Raw genomic sequence first — 26,928 nt, 5'->3', positions numbered from 1 at the left:
TATAAAAGTATATAATTGGCTTTAAACGGACACAATTTTATTATCTTGTTATAAAATGTCACCTTTAAAGCTTACAAAATAAATTCTATTCCCAGCAGCAATGCTCATTAAAATAGAATTATGGAAAATCTCAGTTACAGAGTATTTCAATTCTTGGTAATAGAGAATTTAGTTTTAGCTGACCTTTAGTGAATTCGTCTAATCAAGGAGCCTAAAATTATTTCTAAATACAGGATCTCAAAATAAGGGTATTTAATAACACCAATTTCAAGTGCAGTACTGGTTGGCTAGAAAAACTTCACAACTTCATTAAATCAACTTCAATGCAATATAACTTACGGACTGTAATATCACATAGGCATCAATTTCAAAAAAAGAACAATAACAAACATCACAAAACGGAAGCAAACAAATGAAAATCAGTCTTTCTGTCTAGATAATCAATTCTTTCCGATTCTGCCCTTAAAAAAAATCCTATCCATGGAAAAAAACAATAAGCAGGAATTTTGAGTGGAAAAACAAATACATAAAAATTGAGGAGAGGAAGATTTGTTTAGGCCCTCATCTTCAGCGAAAGCTGTGTGAAGCAAGTGACTATGGCTCTGCAAGACCTGAATACAATCTCATGTATTCCTTGACGGAAACAGTGTCAAATTTTAAAAATTACTAGTGAGTTGACCAAATTGTGTCAATGTGCAGTCAACAGCCAACTATAAAAAGCAGGGTCTGACCTAACTATAATGATTCCTTAACCAATTCATTATACATATAGTTTGAGGACTATATAAGCATTGGAATAGATACATGTTATAGAAAATAAAATTCATCCTGAAGAAAAACAATAATGCAGATAATAAGGACAAAGTGATATGTAAGACACATTACTACTGCGTACTTCTTTGCTTCCTCAACTGAGCCATCAACTTAAAACGGCTTTGGCATGCCCAAACTCAACCGTTGAATCTATCATGGACTCATTAGAAAATCAATTTTGGTAAACTAAAAAGTAATTGCATGATTCTTCATTTTATATCTTATAAAATTTAAGAGAAATTAACCTCTCCTCAGCATTATTTCTTAGGAATGACTAATAGAATAATAATATTTTACATCTCAATTTTCTTGGAAATATTATTTTTCATAAAGGAAAAATTTTTTCAAAAAACAATTAGTGTTAGTGTCTCACATATTAATGGCTTTTTAAATAGCAGGTGTATTATGTCTGGCTCATAATGACCAGAAAACGCTACAAAAAAAACAAAAATGACTGTGAGCAATGAATGAGTTGAATCTGTAGAGGTGCATGACAATCATCTGGTGATGATGGTAGTTGTGACAATGAATAAGCTAAATACAGACTAAAATCTTACCTAATGTCTTAAAAAAATAATGACAATGTTTACTTAATTTAAAAACAAATACTCTTGCCTTATTGCTATCTCAAAAAATTCAAGAGTCTTTAAATAGCATCTAAATTTGCCAAAGAGTTGACTTTGTTTGGTTTTTGCACTCAACCAAGTTCTAAAGTTAAGTTAATAGAGTACAGTGGCCATGGGATTCAAACCACAAAGATCTGGGTGTGAGTATTAACTCTAAGGCTTACTGGTTGCATTATCTTGGGAGGTTATTCTATAAAATCTAATTTTTCTGAAGAGAGACAAAAGCGTATACCTTGCAATGTTTTGGTGAGGATAATCAAACAGAATAATATTTATTCTTATTCTTAGCACAGTGTGTGGCACATAGGAAAGACTTGCCCAAGGTTAACTTCATTATTTTTTTATTTTTTTTATTATAAATTACTTAAGATTGTCTTCATTCGGCTTAGTCTATAATAATTAATTTTTTTTTCTAAAAACATTTTTCCGTGTGTAGACCAATTAGGTCTCAGTCACTATACTAAGCACTACAAAAACTCTGGAATAAAAAAAATTACTGCTTGTATAATATGCATAATTTAAAGCAGTCCAATTATAATGAGTATATATTACATATTTTATCATTTATACTATATCGGAGACCACTAATTATAAATCAATCTAAATCAAGTGCCAGTTTAGGCCAATTTAACCAGCACATACAGAAACATAAAGCAGATATTCTACAGCTACCACAAGTTTGTGCTAAGTATAAGGCTTAGGTAACAATTATATTAAAATGTGTCATTCTGTGAAATGGCAAACACCTTACCATTAATTTTCCTGTCTCTGAGAATATAATAATTTAGATGAGTCCATCTCTAATAAATTACTTAGGTGGATTATGTACTATATATTTTAGAAGATCAAATAATTGAGTGCTTGTCTTTGTCAGAATGATTAAAAAGAAAACTTTTAGTCTATTGCATTTGAACTAAAGCATAAATAAACTCATAAATTGAGTCATAAATGTACTCAACTTAAATCATTTTAATGATTCATCTTTTCATAAAAAAAACAAGAAAACTTTTACTTATACTGAAGTTTACAGTAGAAAACATTTTTTTTTCCACTCTATCACTGAAACGTTCATATGGTCTTTTGCTTTGAGTTAGAAGAGGGGATTGCTTGCTTTCTTTGCTCTAAAAAATTCTTTTTGAAACAAATAAAAAGCTCTGCTGTCGATGGTAGTTATTATGCAAAAGGATTTATCATTGGATTTTTTAAAAATAATCAAAGCCATCTCAAAGAGAGGCATAATGCAGAACACCTCTGGGGACAGTAACACAGATCCCTATTCAAAAATATGTGACAAGAGACTCAATCGTATAACCTAGATTCTATAAAAATCTCATGGGCATCAAATGTCAAATGGAGTGCTGCTAGCTCCAGGAATAGAAAATGAGGTCTTCCACTAAAGCAAAGGGTAGAATTTCAATGTCACAATTTTGCAAGGATAAAATGCATTCAACCATAAATGTATAATTTAGCTAAACATATTAAGTTTTAACACACGGGCAAAGAAATGAAAGCATGAAAAGCTGTAATGTCTATTTGATATCTATACAATAGAGACTACAATATTCACACTGGTTTTGAAGGAAACGGGTTTTTAGATTTGTATTTAGGAGGGAAATTTGAAAAAAATATTTTTAGCTGAATATCATTGAACTATGAAAGTACCATGAATTAATAGTTGTCTATCTTCCTAGAATTGAGAACAAGTTCAAATACTCAGAAAGAGTGGTATGATAGAAAATACAATAAACTAGAAGTCCAAGGATGGGTTCTAGTCGAGGCTGTATAATTGTTCATCTCTCAAACAGGCATCTTGCCTTCTACTTACTCTTCCTTATGAGTTGGTTTTATGGTTAAAAGTACTTGGTACACAAGACAAGCACTCAATAAATGTTACTCCCTTGGTACATAAGTAGGGTCCACTGACCAGCAGCTCTGGCCTCAGTGGGGAGCTGAATAAAAATACAAATTATTGACTCCCTCCCAAAACTTATTCATCCGAAATCTCCATTTAAACAAGCTCTCCAGGTGATGAGTATGCACTTCAATGCTGGTGAAGCACTGTACTAACCGATGCTGCGTATTATAATAAACATCAGTTACGATTCCTCTGCTTTGTTAAAAACATTCAAATGTGCTCTGCAAATGTTTCAGATAATAGTTGGTGATGATGATGATGAACAGAAGGAAAATAATTCATGCTTTGGATTAGGCCTTAATGAGTATCATGGGCTCCTGCCTAGGATTAATAAGGTACAAAAGATGCTTCCCAAAAAGTGAAGGGCTAGTCACAAACTGCTCCCTATATCATGTCATCCCTGGTAAGACTCCTGCAGAAACTTTTGAGTTTCAAGGTAAGAGGCAATTTAGGGGCCTTAAAACTGATCTTGGGGAGGCTAACGAGAAGTAAAGGCAAAGAAGCTCACCAGCTCATGAATGATGAGTGTGTGTGTATCCAGATTTCTCAGAACCACCAGTCACATTTAGAATAGGCTATAATAGACATATATTCAGGTAAACAAGAATAATTCGCTTATATTCTCATCAGTTATAGAGGATATATAGAATAAAATGTAGTTAATTGCTTATGCCACTAAGTTGGGAAATGTCCTGGAACAAGTAGTGCCCTTCCTTTCTCCAGACCCAATCTTATGTTAAATTAATAGATAAAGCCACAAATACTCAGAACAGCAATAAGAGGCAAGAATCTTTTCTAATTTGATTTATATTTATGTTTTATTTTTCCTCCTGCTTGAAATAATCATATGAACTTCTAAAATTGTTCAAACAGAGCATAACTTCCTATAACACAGGGGCATGATCCCTGGAGGTAAAAGGAGCAGAATTCAAATTCCAGCTGGGCCCTTGAGAAGTGGACATGGGGAAAGTTATTTAATTCTCTGGGTTCCAGCATTCTCATTTATGAAATGATGATTGTTGGAGGAATAGATACGATAATGTGTGTGCTACTTGGTAACCACTATTGAGCACATAGCTACTATTATTGAATATTGTGCAGCAAAAATTTGATTCTGGAAAAGCTGGAAAGCCATCCACTTCCCTCATTCAACTCTGCCTCCATTGAGTCTTGATATGATTATCATTCCAGGGAGACATTTAGCCCTCAATCAGATTCTATATTGTTTTCTCTTACATTTGCTTTGGCATATGGCAAATGGCTAAATTTGGGAAGAATATCTGAGTTCAAAAGTAAAAAAGTGAATCGAGATGCCAATCAATCAACTTTAAGAACAAGTGTTAAAAAAACGAAAGTCTAAAATAAATTATCCCTGGTAAAGAAACTGAATATGAATAACCCAAGTGCTGACTGGGTATCTTGAAATTGCTGTCCCATACTAATAAAAGTAGCATAGCTTTTTTTCCACAGAAATACTCTAAGAGTCCTCAATACAAACAAGAAATGACTTATCAAACACTGGAAGGTAGGCAGAGATTTTTTTTCTGATATATCAGGTGACTTTAAAGTATAAAATAGAAAACACTGCTTACAACTCTACACATAATCCTTAAGTTTCGGCAGCAATACCAAACTAATACTGCAGCTAGATCAGTGCTTGATCAATGTTCAATAAAACAGAGGATTTTGTAAAAACTGCTCATCAGAGTCATGCATCAACAGAAGACAGTGCCACACAGCAAACACGAACACAGAAAATAAAAACAAAGAACAAATCACACACATTTGCATGCTAGCACAGCAGAGAGCAAACCCTTTTCTTGCTGAGTAGATTCTTTCTCTGAGAAATAGATGAAGAATAGTCACTGGCTTCCAAATCCTACAATCATCCAATAACATCATGATATTGACACAATTAGAGCAAATAAAAATTATGCATTTTTAAAGTATTTCCCTCCCATCCCTTTTTCTTCCCCATCTCCCAGCTCACCACAACACATACAAAATAAGCAACGTAAATAAGCTCGGGGAGAAATAATTATATTTGACAAATTTCTAAATTAGTACACTAACGTAAATTACAAATAATCCGCGACAAAAGAATATCACTAATTGAAGGAAAGAGTTTCTTACTTAAATTGTCTTAGAAAGATTCATATAAGAGCATCAACTTTAGGATTCATTACTCAGAATTTTTTAAGATTGAGAATCAATCATAGAGTTTTGGTCTTAAATGATAAAAAATGAGCCAAATCAAAATATTCAGCATTGTGTTAGAATAGGCTATTAAAGCATTTAACCTTGGAAAAATATACATTTACTATCAGGAGGAATATTGATACATTCTATTAACTTTTATACCTCTATCAAACTGAAAACAGAAATACTTTCACACCTGGAGTCTTCTAAATATTTTTTTCTTCACCATTAAAAGTAAAGTTCACTTCTTTAACAATAATTTTTGGGGAAGCATTTTGCCTTTAGGCTGATAAACCACATACTATTATATTCAAGGAAACATTCATGTTCATCTCTTTAACCTAAAGCATATCCTAAACATTTTTAAGGAATCCAGTGAAACCAATTACAAAATATGAAAAAAAAATCTCCATTAGTCACTGACTGATAATCAGCCTGGTTTGAACAGTGGGGGTTGTGGCTGAGCAGGACGTGTAGACCTGAAATGTTAAGCATGTTCCACAGAGCACACAAAGGGCCATGTCATCTGTTCTTACAGTGGCATCAAAGTCTATAATCACTGGAAATGTCAGTTTAACCTCAGTAGTGCAAAATAGCCATTATAACTCTCACTATGTAAAATCTTATGTCAACAAATAACTATCTTCTATGCAAATTGGTTCGAATTATATCTTAGTATAAATAAAATTAATTGTTCGTGCTTCACATTACATGCCACACCTGTTTTGCTCTCCAAATTTTGTTAATAATGGAAAAAGAAAATGATACAATTTATGGAGTAATTACTATTTATCTTTCCTTCAAATTCTGAATATATTTTACTGTTACTTACTAGATATAAATTTGTGGCCTCATGTTCATAGTATAATGTAAGTTTTCTATATTATTTATTTATTTATTTAATTTATTTTTAGTTTTCTATATCCTTAAGTAGTCTAAAGAATATTATTTTTGGTTGGTATCCACGGATGACTCTAGTTTAAGATTCCACTAAACGTCATCGATTCCATTCATTTCCATTTGTTTTACTATTATAAAAAACATTTCAGTGGACATTCTGGTGCCTGCCTCTACTTATTTCCTTTGAATAAACTTTTGGAAGTACACCAGTTTGACAAAAGAACATGAACACTTGTGAGTCTTTGATACATGTCAAATTGCCCTCTAAGGAAGGCATACCAATTTCTAGTTTTCTTCAGCAATGTATAGAAGATCCTATTTTCCTAAGTACTGAACAAAAAATGTTTAATTTTCTTAATCTCCATTAATTTTTATAGCTTTTATTTTCATTACTTTACTGCTAAAATGTCCAACATTTTCATATCTTTATTAGTTATTTCTAAATCTTCTATGACAAGGCTGTTCATGACCCTTATGCATTTTTCTATTGACTCATTTTGGAAACACTATTCAGGATATAGTGAATTTACGATCTGAGACTTGACATTTCACAGAGGAAAAATTATCAAGAATTTCATAGAAGATAAACTACGGGTTATACTCTGTGTGAGACTGTATTGTGTGGCCTCAGAAGTTATCTGCCAAGAATCAAAAAAGGTAAGAAACATGAGAGAAGCATATGGAATAGGGTGCGATCCATACTCCCCAGTTCATCCCTGGCATACCTTCCCCACCACTGAGATTTCTTGTCATTAGCTGTTGGGGAGAGAGGACAGATTGAGTGAGTTGTGAATCAAGATCCCCTTGCAAATAACTGTACAAAAAAGCACTGCAACAGAGGGGACCATATCAGTTGCCACAAAGATAAGAATGCTTTATGCAGGCAAAGACCTTTGAACAGCTAAAGACAGAAGCCTCTTGATACACACTCGGTACAGTGATCTACTGTATCATTCACTCAAACAGATTTTTCCCCTTCATCAGGGCATCTTTTCATTTTATTTGCTGTTCAAAACACTGGGACACAAAGGATGCACTTCATCTTGTGTGCTACTGAAATGAAATCTTGAGGTAGGAAAAAAGAAAAACCCTTGTCCTAAATTCCCTTTCAAAAGTGAAGTGTGAAAAGACATCAAGCAGAGTACACAGTGTTATTGTTGCAAGAAAGTCAATTCTGCAATACAGAGTCCAAGGCCATCAGCAGTGACTCAATCACTTCCTTACCTACAGTGAATAATAAGAAAAATCCAAGAAGAAAGGGTTCCACTTGGGGAAATGGAATTTCTCGTTGTCCTTCCTCTTGATTATCATTAGCATCTATGGGCACAGCTGTTTCCTTTCTCTGAATAATCCTAAAGTCAATGCTATAATATTGGCTCCCTTCTTCTCTCTCTACAGGGCCTATTACACCTCACCTCGTCTCCTATTCTGAGCAGCAGAAATCTCAAATCTGTCTTTTCACTGAGCAGCAAACCAGAAAGCCTATCTGCTTTAGTTTGGTGCTGAGTGGATTAAAAATTACTTGAAAACTTGGTCTCCTTAAACCTTCTTGGATATATAAATACATCTTAATTGCAAGTTATAAGCTAAGTTATAATATAGACGATAATTAAAATGAAAGATGTTTAAACAAAATACTCAGTAGCAAAAAAAAAATACTCAGTAGCTATCATGTATAAATTATCTTGGACTTTCTTTTTATAAAGTCAGGGTTTTTTTTTTTTTTTTTTCCAAACAGAGTGAAGAACTAGGCCATTTCAAAGTTCATCCTGACATAATTTTATATGCCGCAAAGTATGTATTTATATACCGGGGCCATTATTATACAGTTGCTTTAGGCTTTATTGTTTCAAGATAAAATGTATTACTTATCTGAAGGAGGTTTTAAAAATCCATCCAAGCCTCTTGGTTTCCAGCTGAAAGTTTTATAGGTTCAACTAACAAAAGAACTCAGAGGCAGTGAGAAAATTGAGATAAGATCCTATTCCCACTGACAGCTTCTAGTCACCCACCTTGGCCTATGGTGGGTGCTTCGTATTTTTGCCTTTTTCAAAATTTTATGTAAATTGTAGTTAGTTACTACCTAATGTAATATCGGCTTCAGGAGTAGAATTTAGTGATTCATTACTTACCTATAACCTCCAGTGCTCAACACAAGTGCCTCCCTTAATGCCCATCACCCACTTTGCCCATTCCCCACCAACCTCCCCTCCAGCGACTCTCAGTTTGTTCTCTGTGGTTAGAAGTCTCTAATGACTTTTTTTCCCCCATGTTCCCCTACATTCATCTGTTTTGTTTCTTAAAGATGCTTCTTAAATGAAAACCTGTTCAATAAACACATTCATGAACAATAGAGCAGTTTCCCAGGGGCATCTGGGTGGCTCAGTGGTTGAGCATGATCTGGGGTCCTGGGATCGAGTTCTGCTCCCTGCATGGAGCCTGCTTCTCCCTCTGTCTGTGTCTCTGCCTGCCTCCTTCTGTGTCTCTCATGAATAAATAAATAAAATCTTAAAAAAAAAAAAAAAAAACAGAGCAGTTTTCCCATTTGGCAGTTCTTTAAGCAATGCAGGGGCACTTTAGAATTCTAAATCATGATGTTGTTTGCCCACGTAAGAAAAGTATACTCCTAGTGACTAAGATCTGAATTATTTATTTATTACTCATTCATTTGATCTTTCAGAGGTTTTTATTTTTTGTTTTCGTTTTTTTTTTTTTGCAAATAATTCCATCATACTCCCTCCCTATAATTCTTCACTCATTAGTTTCCTATAAACCTGAAAGTTAAAATTTATTTGTAAAATTGCCATCAGATTGAAATAGGGCTACTCCCTCCACACACATCTTCCACTAAGTTTGGTTAATTTTAATGTGAGAAAATAGTAAGAGCAGTCAAAGTCCCTTTTCTATAGCAATCATTTCAGGAGCACACTGCGTACATAGTAGGCTACTGTGCAATTATTCTAGTTTATTTTTTCTATCAGGTATAAAGTGTTCTCCTAATCTAAATCCATATCATCTTCTCTGTTGAGAGAATTCTCAGAAATTGTATACCCATTCTCTCTGAAGGATCCTCAGTTTACTTCCACGCTAATATTTGGTATGATGTGATTTGGTGAACTGATTTTTTAAAGCCTCAGGCAAAACAACCCAGGCTCCCCTCCTTTTCCCACAGAGGTCTCCTTTCTCCACTCAGTTCTATTTCATTAGAATGGGACTTTAATTCCAATACTCTCCATATGGGAGCCGTCCTGGTCAGAGCTGATACAGGAGGGCTGGACATTTAACAGTAGCCTAACAAGGAATGTCGAAACACTGTTGAACAATGTACGTTTTCCCCCAAGGAAATACAAAAGCTTGTTTTATGGTCTGGAAATGGCTTTGCCAAAATTCAATCATAAGGTAAAATAAGACAAGAACCCCACAATTATCTGGGCAGGTTTAGATGCTAAGGTATCTATCTTTTGTTTCACCATCTTCAATTATCCCAATCTCCTGCTTGCGTACCTGATTTTTAGCTCACTAAAAATAGATCAATGAGTAGACTTCCATTTCAACAAACATAGACTTTATAGGAAATGGCGTTTCATCCTTCTGTAGAGGTAAGACAATAGTGCCTTTATGTCTGGAGCATATACAGCTCCCCTTCAAGTCCAGCTCGAGCCTAATGGTAAAATATAAGCCTACATTTTCTGAATATCCCCAATTTTGCATTGTGTATACTTGATTTCAGCTTAGAAAGACTTGTGCTACTTATATTCCTACCCTTTCATGCACAAAGTGACCAATAGTAAAAGGGCATGCATTTTTCTACCTTCAAAGATTAAGTTTACAACCAACCCGTAAATTTACAACAAACTGAATTTTTCAAAGTTAACAATCTACGAAATGACATCACACAAAAAAATTTTGATAGTTATACTGACAAAGATACATAATAATTTCATCAGCTAAAATTCTGAAGGAAATACATACCCAAACCTTCCGATTCAAATAGACATGTTTCATCTACCCCTAAATCTCGGCACCAGGATAAGAAATTTGCTGTATTGTCTCGGGCAAAAAAGGAGCCTGAGGGTGCAGTGGCTTTGCATGGAATCTTCTTCAAGGGTAGATTCTGAAAAACAAAGAAAGCTCACTCTGATGGAATGTCTAGCAAAGTCATCACAGTGACACATTAAATATACATTTATGTTCTCAACAAAATGTTTGGAATGACCTCATGTCAATAAATAGGTCAATGGAGAAATATAGAAAAAGAAGTGAAATGCACATGAAACTTACTGGTCATTAAGAAACTATAAAAGAGGGCAGCCAGGTGGCTCAGCGGTTTAGCATCGCCTTCAGCCCAGGGTGTGATCCTGGAGACCCGGGATCGAGTCCCACATCAGGCTCCCTGCATGGAGCCTGCTTCTCCCTCTGCCTGTGACTCTGCCTCTCTCTCTCTATGTTTCTCATGAATAAATAAATAAAATCTTAAAAAAAAAAAACTATAAAAGAAGGCGATTGGTTTGGTCAATTGGTTAAGCATCTGCGTTTGGCTCAGATCAGGCTCCCTACTCCACAGGGAGTCTGCTTCTCCCTCTGCCTCACCCCCTACTCATTCGCTCTTTCTCTCTCAAATAAATAAATAAAATCTTAAAAAAAAACTATAAAAGATCTGTGTAGGTAAACAAATCCTTGCCTTTTTTACTATCTAGTAATAAATACATGTTAAGTTCCTTCCCCAGCTCATATTGCCTCTTTTCTCGCTTTTCTATTTTTGTTTTGTTTTTTGGTCTTACGTTTCATCCAAATATTCCACCATAATTTTTTAAAAATTATTTATAAATGTATTTTCCATTTGTGAAAGAAGAATGAAGCACGACTATATGAATTTACACAATATGTAACACACAAGCCTGCATTTTTATGTGCATACATACATAGACATATCAATATGTTATATTATTAATGATTTACATTATAAAATGTAATTCTGTTGGATTCCTGCTATCTGACCTTGAAATATATTGACATTCTGCATCATTTTTCTCCTGGGATAAGAAAATGCTTAAGGGGAACCTGGATGGTTCAGTTGGTTAAACATCTGCCTTCGGCTCAGGTCATGACCCCAGAGTCTTGGGATCAAGCCCTGCATTGGGCTTCCTGCTCAGTGGGGAGCCTGCTTCTCCCTTTGCTCCTCCTCCTGCACATGCTCTGGCTCTCTCTCTATATATATAATAAATAAATAAATCATTTTTTAAAAAAGAAAATACTTAAGGGAGGGTGTGAACCTGGACAGACTTTTTTATTAAGAGTCTGTCACAAATTTTAGCCAAGAAATATCAACTGGCACCATACCAATTTTTATAAAGAGTTGTATGGTCTTTTTTTTTTAACAGAACGGTAACCAGTTTCCATGGCATTCCAGGAAGGCACGGAATGCAATTCTCTGTGATGTGAAAGACTGAGCAACAGATTTGGATGATGTGGGTTACATAGGGCTTCACCTCAAAGAGAGGAAAGATAAAGGGAGAAGGACCTAATGACTTAAGTTCATAAAATGTTTCCTCCATTCACTGAGAACCAACAAACAAAAGCAAAATGTTGTTGATTGTTGAACTCATTCACAAGAATGGTTATAGAAAATGAGATAGTGGCCTTAGAGGATTGGTGAAGTCCTGCTAACATCATACTATTACTAGAGTTCTTCATGTCCAACAATTTTATGGCCACATAACTAAAACATTCAATTACTATATCACTTAATGTCTGTGTCTGTCCAGTCTCAAAGGTCTATTTCTTTCTTGTGGACTGAATCTAATTTAGAGGAGACATAATCAAGATTTTTGCATGAATACACAAATATTTGTATAGCCATATATTTTAGGCATGACTGATTTACAAATCATATATAAGGTTACTTGTGTAGTAATGCCTCCTTAACCATTTTAGTTAAGTAATTGTTTTCAAAATGATTTTTTACATAAGTTGTAAAAATCATCAGAAATAGCATAAGATCTCCGTTATAAAATATTCACAAACATCAGTCAGTATTTATTAAAATTAAAAAATATATATCCTTAAATCTAGCAATTCACTTCTAAGAATATATCCCAAAGACATCATAGCATTAGTGCTTAAAATAAAATATATGTATGTATTTTATATATATATTTATACATATATATATTTGTTAAAACAATGACTGAACAAAAAATATAGAAATAAGAATATGTCAAAAGAGGGCTGATGGAATAATATATAGTATACATACAATGGAATTCTATGCAATCTTTTAAAAAGAGTAAGATAGGGGATCCCTGGGTGGCGCAGCGGTTTGGCGCCTGCCTTTGGCCCAGGGCGCGATCCTGGAGACCCGGGATCAAATCCCATGTCGGGCTCCCAGTGCATGGAGCCTGCTTCTCCCTCAGCCTGTGTCTCTGCCTCTCTCTCTCTCTCTGTGTGACTATCATAAATAAATAAAAATTTTAAAAAATAAAATAAAATAAAAATTGTTTAAAAAAATAAAAAATAAAAAGAATAAGATAAATGTATATATGTTGAATCATATAGATGTTCAGCATGTACCTGTAGGCAGAAACAAAAAATTTGCAAACAGATATGTATATCACAATTTCATTTTGTGGTCATATGTATATGTGTACATACACACACACACACACACACACACACACTATATGTCCACTTTTCAATTTGACCTAAGGAAGTACTACTAAGTTTTGAGTGTTGCCTAGGTGTTTGAGAAGCCTAAAGTCATCAAGATGAAATCTAACATCAAAAAATTGGAAGCCAAGTAACTTGTGCAGAAGGAATACACAGAAAACTTGGGGTGGTTTAGTTAGAGTATAATTAGAGGAGGGTGTGCATAGGTAGATTTTTCTGGTTTTCAGAAATTGAATTGTAATTTTTTTGATGTGCTATTTCAATTTTTAGTAGCAAATGTGTATGTAGAGGATCTTATTAAAATTGAGACTTATTTGAATAAAAAAATATGTGTATATATACACACTATATATGTGTGTGTGTATACATATATATGTGATATATAAGATTAAGTTGCATATAAATATATTTATAAATATGAATATTGTACTCATTTTTATAATATTAGTTTCAGGAAAATTTGCAAGAAGGACATGCACCAAATTGATACTAATTACCTTGGAGGAAGGTGATTGATGCATAGTTTCATTTACCTCGTTACATAATTCCAAAATAAGTAGGAGGATTTTAAATGACTTTTAAATCTTATCAGTATTTTCAGATTAAATAATTAAAATTGGTAAACTGTGTCAAACAAAACATAAGAGAGGATTTGCTGGAAACAAAAATCTCTACACGATGACTATAAAGCTTTTTTATGATATGACTAAAGCCAAGGTCATCTCTAAGAAAAGAACATAAATAGATTAAAATACAGAGCCATGTTAAGATTTACCACCTCTATCCCTGAGTGGGGAAAGAAAGAAACATGTAAAGCCACTTAAAGCCCAGAAATGAGTTTGCATATAGGAAGTATAACCTAGAATTATGAACTCTCTGACACTGCTAAGGGCACCTAAGGACATAAGGCTCATGGCTTGTGTAGCAGAAAGGAATACAATATCCATATTGCACTCAAGAAGCTAGAGATTGATGTGACACTTAATCTATCAAGGGACACATTTTGAGAGAATACCCACAAGCAACAAGCCCTCAAAAATCATTCAGTCTACTATTTAAAAACTTACAAGGACAAGCACCGAGCATAGAAGTGAAAATGGCATTCTTCCCTTAAGAGCTTGTGATCTGCACAAAGTTATTTACATAACACACATCTGAGGATAAGTATTTAAAATTCATTCCTATTCAAAGACACGGAGGTTATTTTAGGACAAATAAAACAAAAGCTGGCTATTGATAGTTCATAATTTAGGGACTCCCAATGCAGAGGAATTCAATAGCAACAGCAATTGAACAAAGTGGTAGTTAAGTGATTTATGGGATATCTGTTTCTGTTCTGGAGGTCAGATTTAGTGCTTCCATGTCCCCTGAAGACTTAGGACACTGTAAATAGTGTGAATGGAAGCTTCCAGTCCTCAACCAGATGAAATGTTTTATTTGGTAAAATTGTTACAAGTCATCCTCATTATTTCAGATGACTAATGAACTGAGCCCCTCCCCCCCCACCCCTCACAGTACCTATAAAGCTCGTTACACATAGCCAGAAATAAGGATCTCTGTGCTTGGCAAAGAGCAGTAGCATGCTTGTAGGATCTAATATTCCTCCTGGTTGAACACCAATCACAAATCAAAGGGCTTTCCAGGGTTATGGTGCCATTTATAATTAAGAGCCTAAGGGCAAAAGTTTGACTTCATTTGAATTCAAGAACAAATGAATGATTTGTTCATTGATGATTCAATAATATCAGCACTCAATACCTTTAGAACTTAAATGTATTTTTGACATCTTTTACACAAAAGTCTTTATAAAGTTCTCAAAATCCTGGCAAGTGTATCTCTTCCAGGTCTGTGATCTTTTTTTTTTTTTTAAATTTGTTAATTTCTCCAGGTTCTCATGAAAATCCTGGGGGGGAAGCCAGCTCTGGATCTCTTCGGTATCAACAAATGCAATAAAAACCAATAGATTGAGTGACAACTATTTTCTTGCTGATTTCCTTGCCAAGGGAATCCTGAGGATGAGTTTTAGAATACAGAACTGCCCTAAAACTCATGGATGTGTATACCTGAAAAGCTGAGAACTAACTACAGATATGGAGAGGAATACTTCTGATCTAAAGATATGGAGATTCGAAAGGGAACCTCCCCCACATGGCTCATCTGATATACCTTCCATATTACTTTTCCCTTCACTGCTCACCTCTTCAAATAACTCCTACAGCAATAGACCATCTTCAGTTATTTACCTATGTAATTTTTTCCAGACAGCGCTGTTACATATTATGTCCTCAAAACCTGACTGATGACTGCATGCATGAACAGTAAGACTTGACCCCTCAAACTAGATTGTAATCAATATGGAGCAGGAGTAAACACTGTATTAGAGTTTTTACATTCCAATGGGACACATTTACAGGGCCTTCAAAATTCACTAAATTCATAACATAACTTCTACATTAAATGAATTCCACAAATTAAGATATGTATAACTGAAAAATTTAAGTGACACCTCTGAACTATTTTTGAAAGTTAATGAATATAGAATGATGAGTAGAGAATAATTGCCATGCTGAACTGAGATTGGGTAAAAATTTAGGCTCACTTACTGGCAGGAGTCACACTACTGTTGCCCAGCCTCCAGGGTGTGGGATTCAATTTTTTGCATTAGCAAAATGAGAAGTGACTACTAGTAAACCATCACACAGGTGCACATTAATTTCTCTATTATCAAGAATCTAATGTTTACCTTATTTCTGTCAGGGGGACTAACTCGGAATATGTACTCATGGCCCCCAATATACTTATAGACTGGATGATTAACATACAAAAAATGGTTTGAATTCCAAAAGTGCCTTCCCTTTCCTTTCAGGCAATAAGCAAGTTAGGTTGCAAAAAGAATTTAAATTTAGTTCCAAAGGCTTTTAATTTAATCCATTATCTGCTGGGGTTTTGGAGTCCAATTCCTGAGTTCAGACTCAGCTAACTCACCTTCTTAGGATGATACTTTGGGAAAATTACTTAGTGTTTCTGTATGTCACTCTCCTATTCAATGTACACAGAAAACAATGCATCTCATCAGCTATGTGTGTGTGAATGTGAATTAAATAATATAACTCAAGTACAGAATTAAATGTTCCATGCAGATGACTTATTACCCCTGTGATCAATGCATGTAAAAATATGCCAAATTACCTATGATTTCCTTCTTTCATATCTTCTTGCAAATATTTCTTTTTGTTGTTGTTGTTGTTTCTGTTATGGGTACTAGGACTCAGGAAAAGACTGACAAACAATTTCCTTCTATCTTCACCCAAAAACTTGAACCTCACCTTTTGAATAGTTTTCCCATAGAACTTTCTGTGCTGGTGGCAATGTTTTGTATCCCCACTAGTAACTACTAGTGACATGGGGCTGTTGAACACTGGAACTGTGGTTGTAAATTTTACTTCACTTTAATCTATGTGAAATGATGAATGTAGTTCAACCTATTGTGGGATTCCTTTCACAATTTATGCAAATCAAACCATCATGCCATATGCCTTAAACATATACAGTAATGTATGTCAAGTATTTCTCACTAATACTGGGAAAAGACCCATTTAAACTTAAATAGCCATATGTGGCTTGTGGTTATCCTGTTAGCACATGCATAATCGGGAAAGGAAAGCCAGTATTTGGGGTTTGAGAGTCCAATATTTGACCACTGGACTAGTTTCCCTTGAACTGATACCATTCCCATGTCTTTTAACTACCCTCAAATCCAATAATTCCCCTGGATATAGCTACTGAGACACAAAACTATGTTGGTCACTTACAAAGAGTTTACTTCTATGCTGCAGAGTGCAACCTCTATGTCCTAGTTAAGGTTGTGAGCGTTACAGCTTCAAAAGGGCAGTAGTGATTATTTATAGTACTTATAGATCTATTTATAATTCTTATAATAGCCTACAGCTAGAGAACCAGGATCTTATTTACCGTTTTACTGCCATTGCACCAAATACAGAGTTTCATCTATTAGCAGTACTGACTTTTTTTTTCCTGAATCATATGATGGGTGGGAAAGGAGGGAATTAACACCGTGAGTGTAAACCATGCCTTAGGCACACAAAACTTACTTTCATACAGATTATCCTATTTAATTCTCAAAAAAATTGATGCCCTGAATTAGGTAGGTAATAGTTTCTCTATTTTTTCCAAGATGAAAAAATTGAGCTCATACATATTTAAAGTCAAATCATTCAATCCCTTATGCCCATAGACTTCTAACCGTTCTCTGACAGCTCACCGACGCCGGGAAGTTAATATATTTCAGCAGTTGATTTATTCCCCCTTTTTTTGGCCAGGTGACATTAAAATAAAGAATATGTACTCTCTTTCCCCTATTCAAACTACAAAGAAAATTGAGAGAATGCCCTCTCCACTTCTCTACATGCAACGAACTGAACATTTAATACTAGTAGTTTAAATAATCCATTCTTCACAAAAGTTTGAGGCAAGCTACTCCCTTTGATTGCATCGAGTAGACGTTTTAGATATAAAACAGAAGAGATACATTAAAGAAGATGTGGAAATTGCCAAGAACTAATATCTTTCTTTTTCCAAAGGGCATATAGAATGTACTGTTCAAATATGCAGGCAATAAAGTCACTCTTTCCATGATGGAAAGAATGTTTCCACTTGCATTGTCTTGCTGCTTTTAGTTCCCATATATATTTTACTGGGGAAAATCTCTCAATAAAATTATTTGAACATTCACGGTATCAAGGTATCTAAAAATAACTACCAAGTGGCTTTAGAAAGAATGAAAATGTATTCCTTAAGATCAAAATCATTAAAACAAAAAATAGGGCGAAAACACTTTCTGGTGCCACCAACCTCTGCAGGGGATTTTGCTATAGGGCCTCATGCCTCAGACAGGGTGAGCTGTGATTTAGTACAGTAGCAGATGAACTCACTTGATTGGATCCAAACTAGACCTCTCCTCTCCTTTCCTTCTCCAGATATATTCCACTCTAGAGAGAACAGGTCTTATAGCAAAATTTAGTGTGATCTTCATGTTCTGACGCCCTACAAATATTCACATAAATTTTAAAACTATGAAAAAAAAAAGTTTCTCATATCAGAATTCTGGTATACCCAGCCAAATCATGAGGAAATCACTTAAATAACAAAGACAGAAAAATATGTTAAGAATTTGAATTATCTGAAATTATCTGTCGGGATCCCTGGGTGGCGCAGCGGTTTGGTGCCTGCCTTTGGCCCAGGGCACGATCCTGGAGACCCGGGATCGAATCCCACATCGGGCTCCCGGTGTATGGAGCCTGCTTCTCCCTCTGCCTGTATCTCTGCCTCTCTCTCTCTCTGTGACTATCATAAATAAATAAAAATTAAAAAAAAATTATCTGTCATTATGTAAATGATGCTAGTAATGAAATTCAAGCTTAGTGCTCAAACGTGAGGCTTAAAGGATGAGATCGATGATGAAAAGTTAAGATAAAAATGAGTTAAAAACTTACATCCACATGAAAACCTCACCTGGCTATTCACAGCACACTTTATTATTTAAAGCATTTATTTATTTAAACATGCTTAATTCATAATGCCAAAACTTGGAAGCAAGCAAGATGCCCTTCAATAGGTGAACTGTCATACATCCAGACAATGGAATATTATTCAGCACTAAAAAGAAATGAGCTACGAAGCTATAAAAGACATGTTAGAACCTCCAATGTATATTACTAAATGAAAGAAGCCAATCTGAAAAGGCTCTATATTGCATGAGTCCAACTACATGACATTCTAGAAAAGGTAAAATTATAGAGACAGTCAGATAATTAAAGGTTAGGGAAAAGGGAGAGATGCATAGGAGATTCATCATGAGATTCACCACAAAGAATTTTCGGGGCCGTGACACTATTGTAAGATACTATCATGGTGGACATACATCATCACACATTGGTGAAAACCCATAGAATGCACAGCCCCAAGAGCGAATCCTAATGTAACCGTAGACTTCAAGTGATAATGGTGTCAAAGTAGGCGTAGTATTTGTAACCAAGCTACCATTCTCTTGCATTTCCTGCTCAATTGTGCTATGAATTTAAAACTGCTCTAAAAATTAAAGTATATAAAAGCGTTATTATTATGTTATTGATAGTTGTTTACAAGTATCGAATGCTTCACAAGGAGAGAAAAACATGGTGTTAAACAAAAATGCATTCTTTCCATTTTTATGTGCATTGTGCCTAATTTTACATATACACCCATATGGCAATCATTATATAAATGCTACACTACTATGGGAAGCTTCTGTTCTCCCAACTAAGTATTCACATATGACTGGACAGAGACTAGCTTCTTAAAAATTTCAGAAGTCTAGTCCTACACATTAAAATTCGGTTAACTGGTATGGCTAGTAATTTTAAATAGAAATAATTTAATCGGATTCACTTCAGCCCATCTGTATTAAATCACAACCCCACATCAGCTGTGACACTTAGCACCGGGAGACTGAAATAGAAAAAAGATAAGGCCAAGTTTCCTTTCTGGAAACCCGCAGTGTCCTACTTTGAAATCAATGTTTCATATGGTAAGAAATACAATCGAAGCTTAAGTATTTACGTGGTAGTTAAAATTTAACTCTGTGGGAAATGTCAAGGTGTGCATTCAACTTTGGGGAGGGGCAGATCTCACCTCATCCCAGGAAGGCCTTACAAAGGAGCAGCAATGTGCAAAATTGAAGGATATCAAATGCTTAACAGGCATAGAGATGAAGGGCAGTACATTCCATGAGGAGAAAGCTCTGACGCGACCTGGAGAAGCATGGGTGTTCTAGATGAGCGGGGAAATGCATGTAGAAGAGAAAAATGAAACCTGAAATGTCAACTGGGCCAGAATCACAAAGGGTATTTTATACCTAACAGGAATTACCAATACTATAATCCCAACCAGGATTGTTATAAAGTCAAAGGCTCAGAAGTGGCCACACAGATCAAATAAAGGAATGAAGTGCTAGCTCCAGGGGACTGTAAGGAGTGGTGGGGACTGTGCAAAACTGAAGAGCTCATGCCATGTCCAGGAGGGGCAGCCATATCTATTTAATTCTAAGTTGTTACCATAAATACTGTCTCAATGTTGTCAGACCTTTCATTTTTTTTATATGAATTTGGAAATCCAGATATTTTAATGTGAAAACTTCTGGATGCTGAATAACTGAATAGATAGACAGATGCATGTGGTTGCCTGCTTAAAATCTCAGTGTTCCCACTGGGGAGTAATGAAAAGATTTTGACGTTTTAAACGAAGAAGGAATCCAATGATATGTGTCCTTTGGAAAAATAATTATATGTCATTTATTGTTAAGGGTGAATGGAAGGAATGAGGAAAAAATTTTCAGTAATTCTATGAAAGTTAAAAAAAAAAAAGGTCTTTTTGTTCTGCTACACGCATCTTCAGAGCTGGAGTATCAGGACTGCATGAGTAAGGCTTCCATGGGAAGAAGAGAGGCTTACTCTGTGAACATGGAAGATTTCTCAGAGAAAGGGCTGTGGGATACCAGGCACAGCAGTCCCTCAGATTCTCAACAAAGTTAACAGTAATTGTTAACTATGAATTAATTACAGTGGCTTAAATGAAATTATGATAGTTTTAAAGACATTAGTGAGAATACATGTTTTGGGTCCCTTATTTTTTTTTTTTTTCCTACGTCCCTTCTAAAATTAAGATATTACATTAAGGAAACCAGCAAGAAAACTCTTTTAAAATGTGCCTTGAATTTTTCCTTCCCAGCAAACATTTTGTGCATGTCAAGACATCACGATTTATAATCATTGGCAGCAAATTCTGAGTTCACGTAGTCACTGATTCCAATATTTTAATTAAAACTACTTTTTGGTAGGCATCTGTAGAATAGTCAACAAAGAAAAAGCATTATTAGGAGTCCTAAGATTGTTTTCTGAATGGATTCCAGGAAACCCAACTTATTTTAGTGGCTAACGTACTTCCAAACACCTTTTGAGCAAAGATTCTCTCTCTCTCTCCCTCCCTCTGTCTCTCTGTCTCTCTGTCTCTCTCTCTCTCTCTCTCTCGTTTTGCTTTGCCTCATTGCACTGCAGACTTGGGGCACGCTGTACGTGTTCATCAACAGAGATATCTCTCTGGACTCTCAGTAAATTTGAAAGATAAGAATGTTTAACTTATAGTAAATCAAAGAGGCAAGGCTTATGCCTCGAAACTACCACTCACCAGCAATAAGACGCAGTCATCAAGAACAGTTACTTGCAAATTGAACACCAATAAAAAATAATTTTTTTATTTAAAAAAAAAGAACAGTTGCTTAATCTATTTAGCCTTTTCGAACCTGAGATCTATCATCCATAACATGTTTTGAGGGCTAAATGTTTTGGAAAGTGCCTAATACCAATCCTAGACCATTGCTTATCTTCAATTATTGTTAATGTTTTCAGATACATGTCTACATTCGTTTCTATTTACAAAGAATGTCCCTAGGAGAGCTGAAAAATAGTTACATTGTCACATCTGTAATTTCTATAATAAGCCTACATGTATTTAGGGGAAAAAAATTTTAAACAGATGGTCCACATTTGTATGGTGATTTAATTACGATTTGTTTTTATCCATCTTCTAATTTTTTTAAATTATTATTACGCTGTGCGTTCATATCTGTTTGCCACACTCTACAGTGGACTTTTCAAAAGGCAAATGTAGCTTCCCAGTGCTTTTAGGATATAGGCAAAGCTCCCTATAATTCAGCTTCCACTGTTTGTATTAGCCTTGTTCCTACCTGCTGACCTAGCACCATGACCTCTCAATCTCCCCTACAGGCCCACTAGCTTTTGCTCCCACCCTCGCATGTCCCCCATGCTCCCTCCCACCACACAGCCCTGACATATAAGGGTTCTCTCTACCTTTCTCTTACCTCTCTGCCCAACTAAATCTGCATACTCATTTGCTTATATTTTTTCTTGAGCAGAAATGTAAGGAGTGGTATGAGAAGGAGCCCACAGGGCTCATAATCCTTGGGTACCCATGCAGGCATAATGCATAGAAACCCATTATTTTTCTCCCATTCCTACTCTTCCTCTGACTTTCCAATTGTAAAATAAAGCATCACCATCCATTTCTTCACATCTGAAACCGGGGACCAATCTCCCTCACTTTTGCTACCCAATTCATCACCAAATCCTGCCAAGCCAAAGGAAAGGGGAGCAGATATGCCACCCCAGCATACGCCACTTTTGATATATTGACTCTTGAATTAAAGGTACTTGAGAAACAGCCAGAATATGGACAAACCCTCAGAGAGCAGGAGATAAATCTCCCATGTAAAATGTACCGTCCCTGTACCAGGAGGGCAGATGGCATCCTTATCACCAGAGAATGGAAATTTAGGGGCTAAGGAGTCTCTATAAACAAATCTTACGCTTCTTTACTTCTTCATCAGTATACTACCCCAAGTCCAAACCCTTTTGTCTTGTCAATTCTTCACAAAGGTATTGTTTCTTTGTCTAAAAAGTACAAAAGCTTCCTGCTTTGGTCCCTTCTTTGAGTCATATATTTTTATGGAACTCCCAAACTATGAAATTAAATTTGTTTTTCTCCTCTTAATCTGCCTTATGTCAGTTTAATTATTAGACTAGCCAAAGAACCTACAAAGGAAGAAGGGAAACGGTTTCCTATCCCGATCCCACCAAGTTTCAATAGATCTCAGAGCCATGTGCTTCATCCCAGTACTACACTAGCATCTTAGGCTAATGGTCATCATCTCTCACCTGACCAGGGCAATAGCTTCCTAGGAGAGCTCTTCCCTTCCGCATTCACCTCTCCATCCCAATCCATTTACCACTCTGCAAATGTTATCTTTTTAAAAGATTTTATCATGCTCCTATTTAAAATACTTCAATAGCATAATGTTGTTCTTAATATAGAGGCCAATATCCAGTAGATTTAGCTCTGGTCTCATCTCCGGACACCAGTATTACATGCTGGCATCCAAACACCAGCTTTCCTTTAGTTCCTCAAAGTCACCATGCACCTCCACATCTGAGGGCTTTCCCAGGTGCATATTTTGTGTTTGGAATGTCCTAGATTCCTCTCTATCTATTTACCATTCCTGCTTCAGAATAATATAAAAGTCCTGGCACACCTATGTGGCTCAGTGGTTGAGCGTCTGCTTTTGGCTCAGGTCGTGACTGGGGGGTCCTGGGATTGAGTCCTGCATCAAGCTCCCTATGGGGAGCTTCCTTCTCCCTCTGCCTGTGTCTCTGCCTCTCTCCCTGTGTCTCTCAAGAATAAATAATAAATAAAATCGTTTTAAAAAAGGAATAATATAAAAGTCCCTTTTACAAGACTAAGTCAGGTTGCCTGCTTAAAGCCACTCATCAGCTTGGATTTTCCTATATTTATACATAACACAGTAATTATTCACTGTTAGCTTAATTATTAGCTTGATGTTATTCTTCCTTCCCTGCTACTCTATAAGGCACCCAGTCCTGCATATTTTAGATGTTTAATAAATGTTTTTGAATAATCGATTGAATGGCATCAATGTAATGTATGCTGTGGTGATACAACAGCACCTGCTGGTATCTGGTTTTTTTTTTTATATGTTCATATTTTATTTACTTAACTAGGTGGTAAGCCCTTTGAGAGGGGACAGGAATGCCCGCTCTTCTTGTTATCTATCAGTGTCTTGAATACATCACTCAAAAATGTCTATCAGTTGAAAATTCAGGATCATCTGTGAAAGACTTTACATAGGGAGGTCTGGGGAGACATTATGACCGAAAGACATTTGAGCAGAGACCTAAAGCGAATGAGGGACAACTCATACACATATCTGAGGAAAGAGTAAGAAGATAGAAGAACAATTGCAAAGGGCCTGTGGTAGTTGGGACCTGATCGTTGGGTTCAAAGAACAAGGAGGTCATTATGACAGCATCACACAGTAGAGTGAGGGGAATGTCAGAGGAAATGGGATCAGATAGTTAGCTGGGGAACAGAATACATAGGGCCTGGAGGCGGTCATAAGGACTTTGGCTTTTAGTTGAAATAATGGTGCCATTAGATAATTTTGCACTAAGAAGTGGCATGATCTGATTTAAGTTTTAAATTACTTGATGATTTAATCCACGTTAAAGTTCTGACACAGAATAAGTACCTAGCAAATGCCTGCTTTATTATGACACCTCATGGCATTCAGGAAGTCTGAGAAAAAGATCAGATAGCTACTTCTCCAACTTTAAACAATGTTTAAATATAGCAAATATGACAACATGGAACAAAATATGAGTTGGTTCCTCATTTATGATTTTCAATATATATAATTTATACATATATATTTTTATATGTTTGCACTTGTATTTATTATATACATAGAAATATAAAGATTAATCTCTCCTGTCCTAATTTTCCCACTGTAGTTATTTAAAATCTGTTTATTCTGAGTTTTGCATGTCTATGATATTATTCTCACTAGATTGTGATCATTCAGAATAAGTTCTTGGTCTGGGAAGACCATGACTTGAGATGAGCAAAAATTATCTTTTAGTCTCCTCTATCTGAATTTTAATATTCTTTTATTATGAACATAATCAAACTACATAGCTTTCTCACCAACAGAAATTGTACATGTTTTTATTTTATATTACAAATGTTGCATATGTCTGGAAATATTACGTTTACTTTCTCCTATGCTTTAAAACTACAGCATTTTTCGGAACCCTCTTCCACTGTTGGTAGGAATGCAAACTGGTGTAGCCACAGTGGAAGACGGTGCGGAGGTTCCTCAAAAAATTAAATATAGAACCACCCTATGATCCAGTAATTGCACTATTGGGTATTTACCCAAAGACTACAAAAACACTAAATCGAAAGGGTATATGAACTCTTATGGTTACTGCAGCATTATTTACAGCAGCCAAAATATGGAAGCAGCCTAAGTGTCCATTGAAAAATGAATGGAGGGGCAGCTTGGGTGGCTCAGCGGTTTGGCGCCCGCCTTTGGCCCAGGGCATGATCCTGGGGTCCCGGGATCGAGTCCCATGTCGGGCTCCCTGCATGGAGCCTGCTTCTCCCTCTGCCTGTGTCTCTGCCTCTCTCTCTCTGTGTCTCTCATAAATAAATAAATAAAATCATTTTTAAAAAATGAAAAATGAATGGATAAAAAAGATGTGTATGTATACAATGGAATATTTCTCAGCCATAAAAAATTGAGCTCTTGTCATTTCCAACAACATGGACAGACCTAGAGAGTTTAATTCTAAGTGAAATAAACTAGTCAGAAAAAGACAAATACCCTGTAATTTCATTCATACGTGGAATTTAAGAAAACAAATGAATAAAGGGGAAAAAGAAGAGACAAACCAAAAAACAGACTCTTAACTATAGTGACAAACAAAAGGTTACCAGAGAGGAGGTGGGGGTGGGGTGGGGTGGGTGAAACAGGTGAAGGAGAATAAGAGTACACTTATCTTTTTCTTGTGTTGTTGTTTCAATTTTTTACTTAAATTCTAGTTAGTTAACATGGAGCATAATATTGGTTTCAGGAGTAAAATTCTGTGATTCATCACTTGCATATAACACCCAGGGTTTTTCAAGAGTACACTTATCTTGATGAGCACTGAGTGATGTACTGAATTGTTGAATCACTACACTGTACATCTGAAGCTAATGCAGCACTGTATGTTAATTAAAATTTTTTAAAAAATTAAAACTATACTATTTTCAAAACCAATTCCAGGTTAATAAAATGAACAACCATACTGCTTATTTTTTAACTTGTGCTTTAATATTTATTTTTAAGGCTGTAGTGACCATATTTCAATAAAATTGATTCTCTCTCTCGTGCGTTTGTACTCCGTGTTTTATTTCATGTCTCTAAAGACATGGTCATGAAAAAGGATTGGCAGGCTTCGCCCAATGGCTAAAGGAGGCATGGTACAGAAACAAAGAAGTATTTCTCATCTAGGAGGAAGAGTCTATGACTTATTGGCCTTCACGTCCTTCATAACATCTAGTACATAACTGACTCTCACTGGAGTCCCTGCACTTATTCAGAAGTTAGTTCACTCCCATTTTAAGATGAGAGGGTTCAATTCTTCTTCTTTTTAAAGATTTTATGTATTTATTCGTGAGACAGAGAGAGAGAGAGACGCAGAGACATAGGCAGATTCTTTTTAACAACTGTCGATAGAGCGAAGTTTTTGTTCTGTTTAGATTTTAGTTTTGGCTTCAAGATACAGGAATTACTGCATTATTTATTTCTTAGACGGAGCAGCGATGCTAGCGAGGCACCCATTAGATGAACAGCCTACACTGTGTGAAATTAGACATGACTAGCAAAGCAGTATAAACACAAAATACACACTACACAGCTTCATGCATGATAGGTAATGCATTTTCAAACTGCTAAGCAAAACAATAGCAGGTATTCATACAGTCAGCCCCTAAAAGCTTAAGATACAGCTGAAGAGCCCCATACACCATAAACTGGATTACCTCATCTAAAAAACATTATGCCATTACTCTGTAACGTACCAGTGCCACATACTTTGGACCACACACACATATAGATGGTGAGAACTTACATTGTAAGTCGTCTAGCCATCCTCAGACATTTTCAAATTAAGAAGAAACATTTTCCCCCTCAAATTTCCAGTCCCTTAAAAAAAGGTTCTTGTTATAAAATCTGTAAACGCTCTACTTTAAGAAGTGGCATGCATGATCACTATTTGAGTTGTTTCAGTGACCTGGATTTCTCCAAAGCATTTAGTAACAGCTCATTTTAAAGCA

The 26,928-nt window shown here is 35.6% G+C and overlaps 1 protein-coding gene across 11 annotated transcripts in view; it reads right to left on the bottom strand.

The window, feature by feature from the left end:
* GAS2 (growth arrest specific 2) overlaps positions 1 to 26,928 on the bottom strand; it is a 150,418-nt gene that overhangs the window by 68,957 nt on the left and 54,533 nt on the right. For all 11 annotated transcript variants that reach the window (XM_049099160.1, XM_049099167.1, XM_049099161.1 and 8 more), the window contains one exon: positions 10,426 to 10,567. In XM_049099160.1, coding sequence (XP_048955117.1) covers positions 10,426 to 10,567 — 142 coding nt within the window. The remainder of the gene's footprint in view (positions 1 to 10,425; positions 10,568 to 26,928) is intronic.

The sequence above is a fragment of the Canis lupus genome, chromosome 21 (assembly GCF_003254725.2).
Source record: "Canis lupus dingo isolate Sandy chromosome 21, ASM325472v2, whole genome shotgun sequence".
In the NCBI taxonomy this organism is placed as follows: domain Eukaryota; kingdom Metazoa; phylum Chordata; class Mammalia; order Carnivora; family Canidae; genus Canis; species Canis lupus.
Note: the sequence above shows the minus strand (reverse complement) of the source record. Positions and strands in the feature narration are given on the sequence as shown.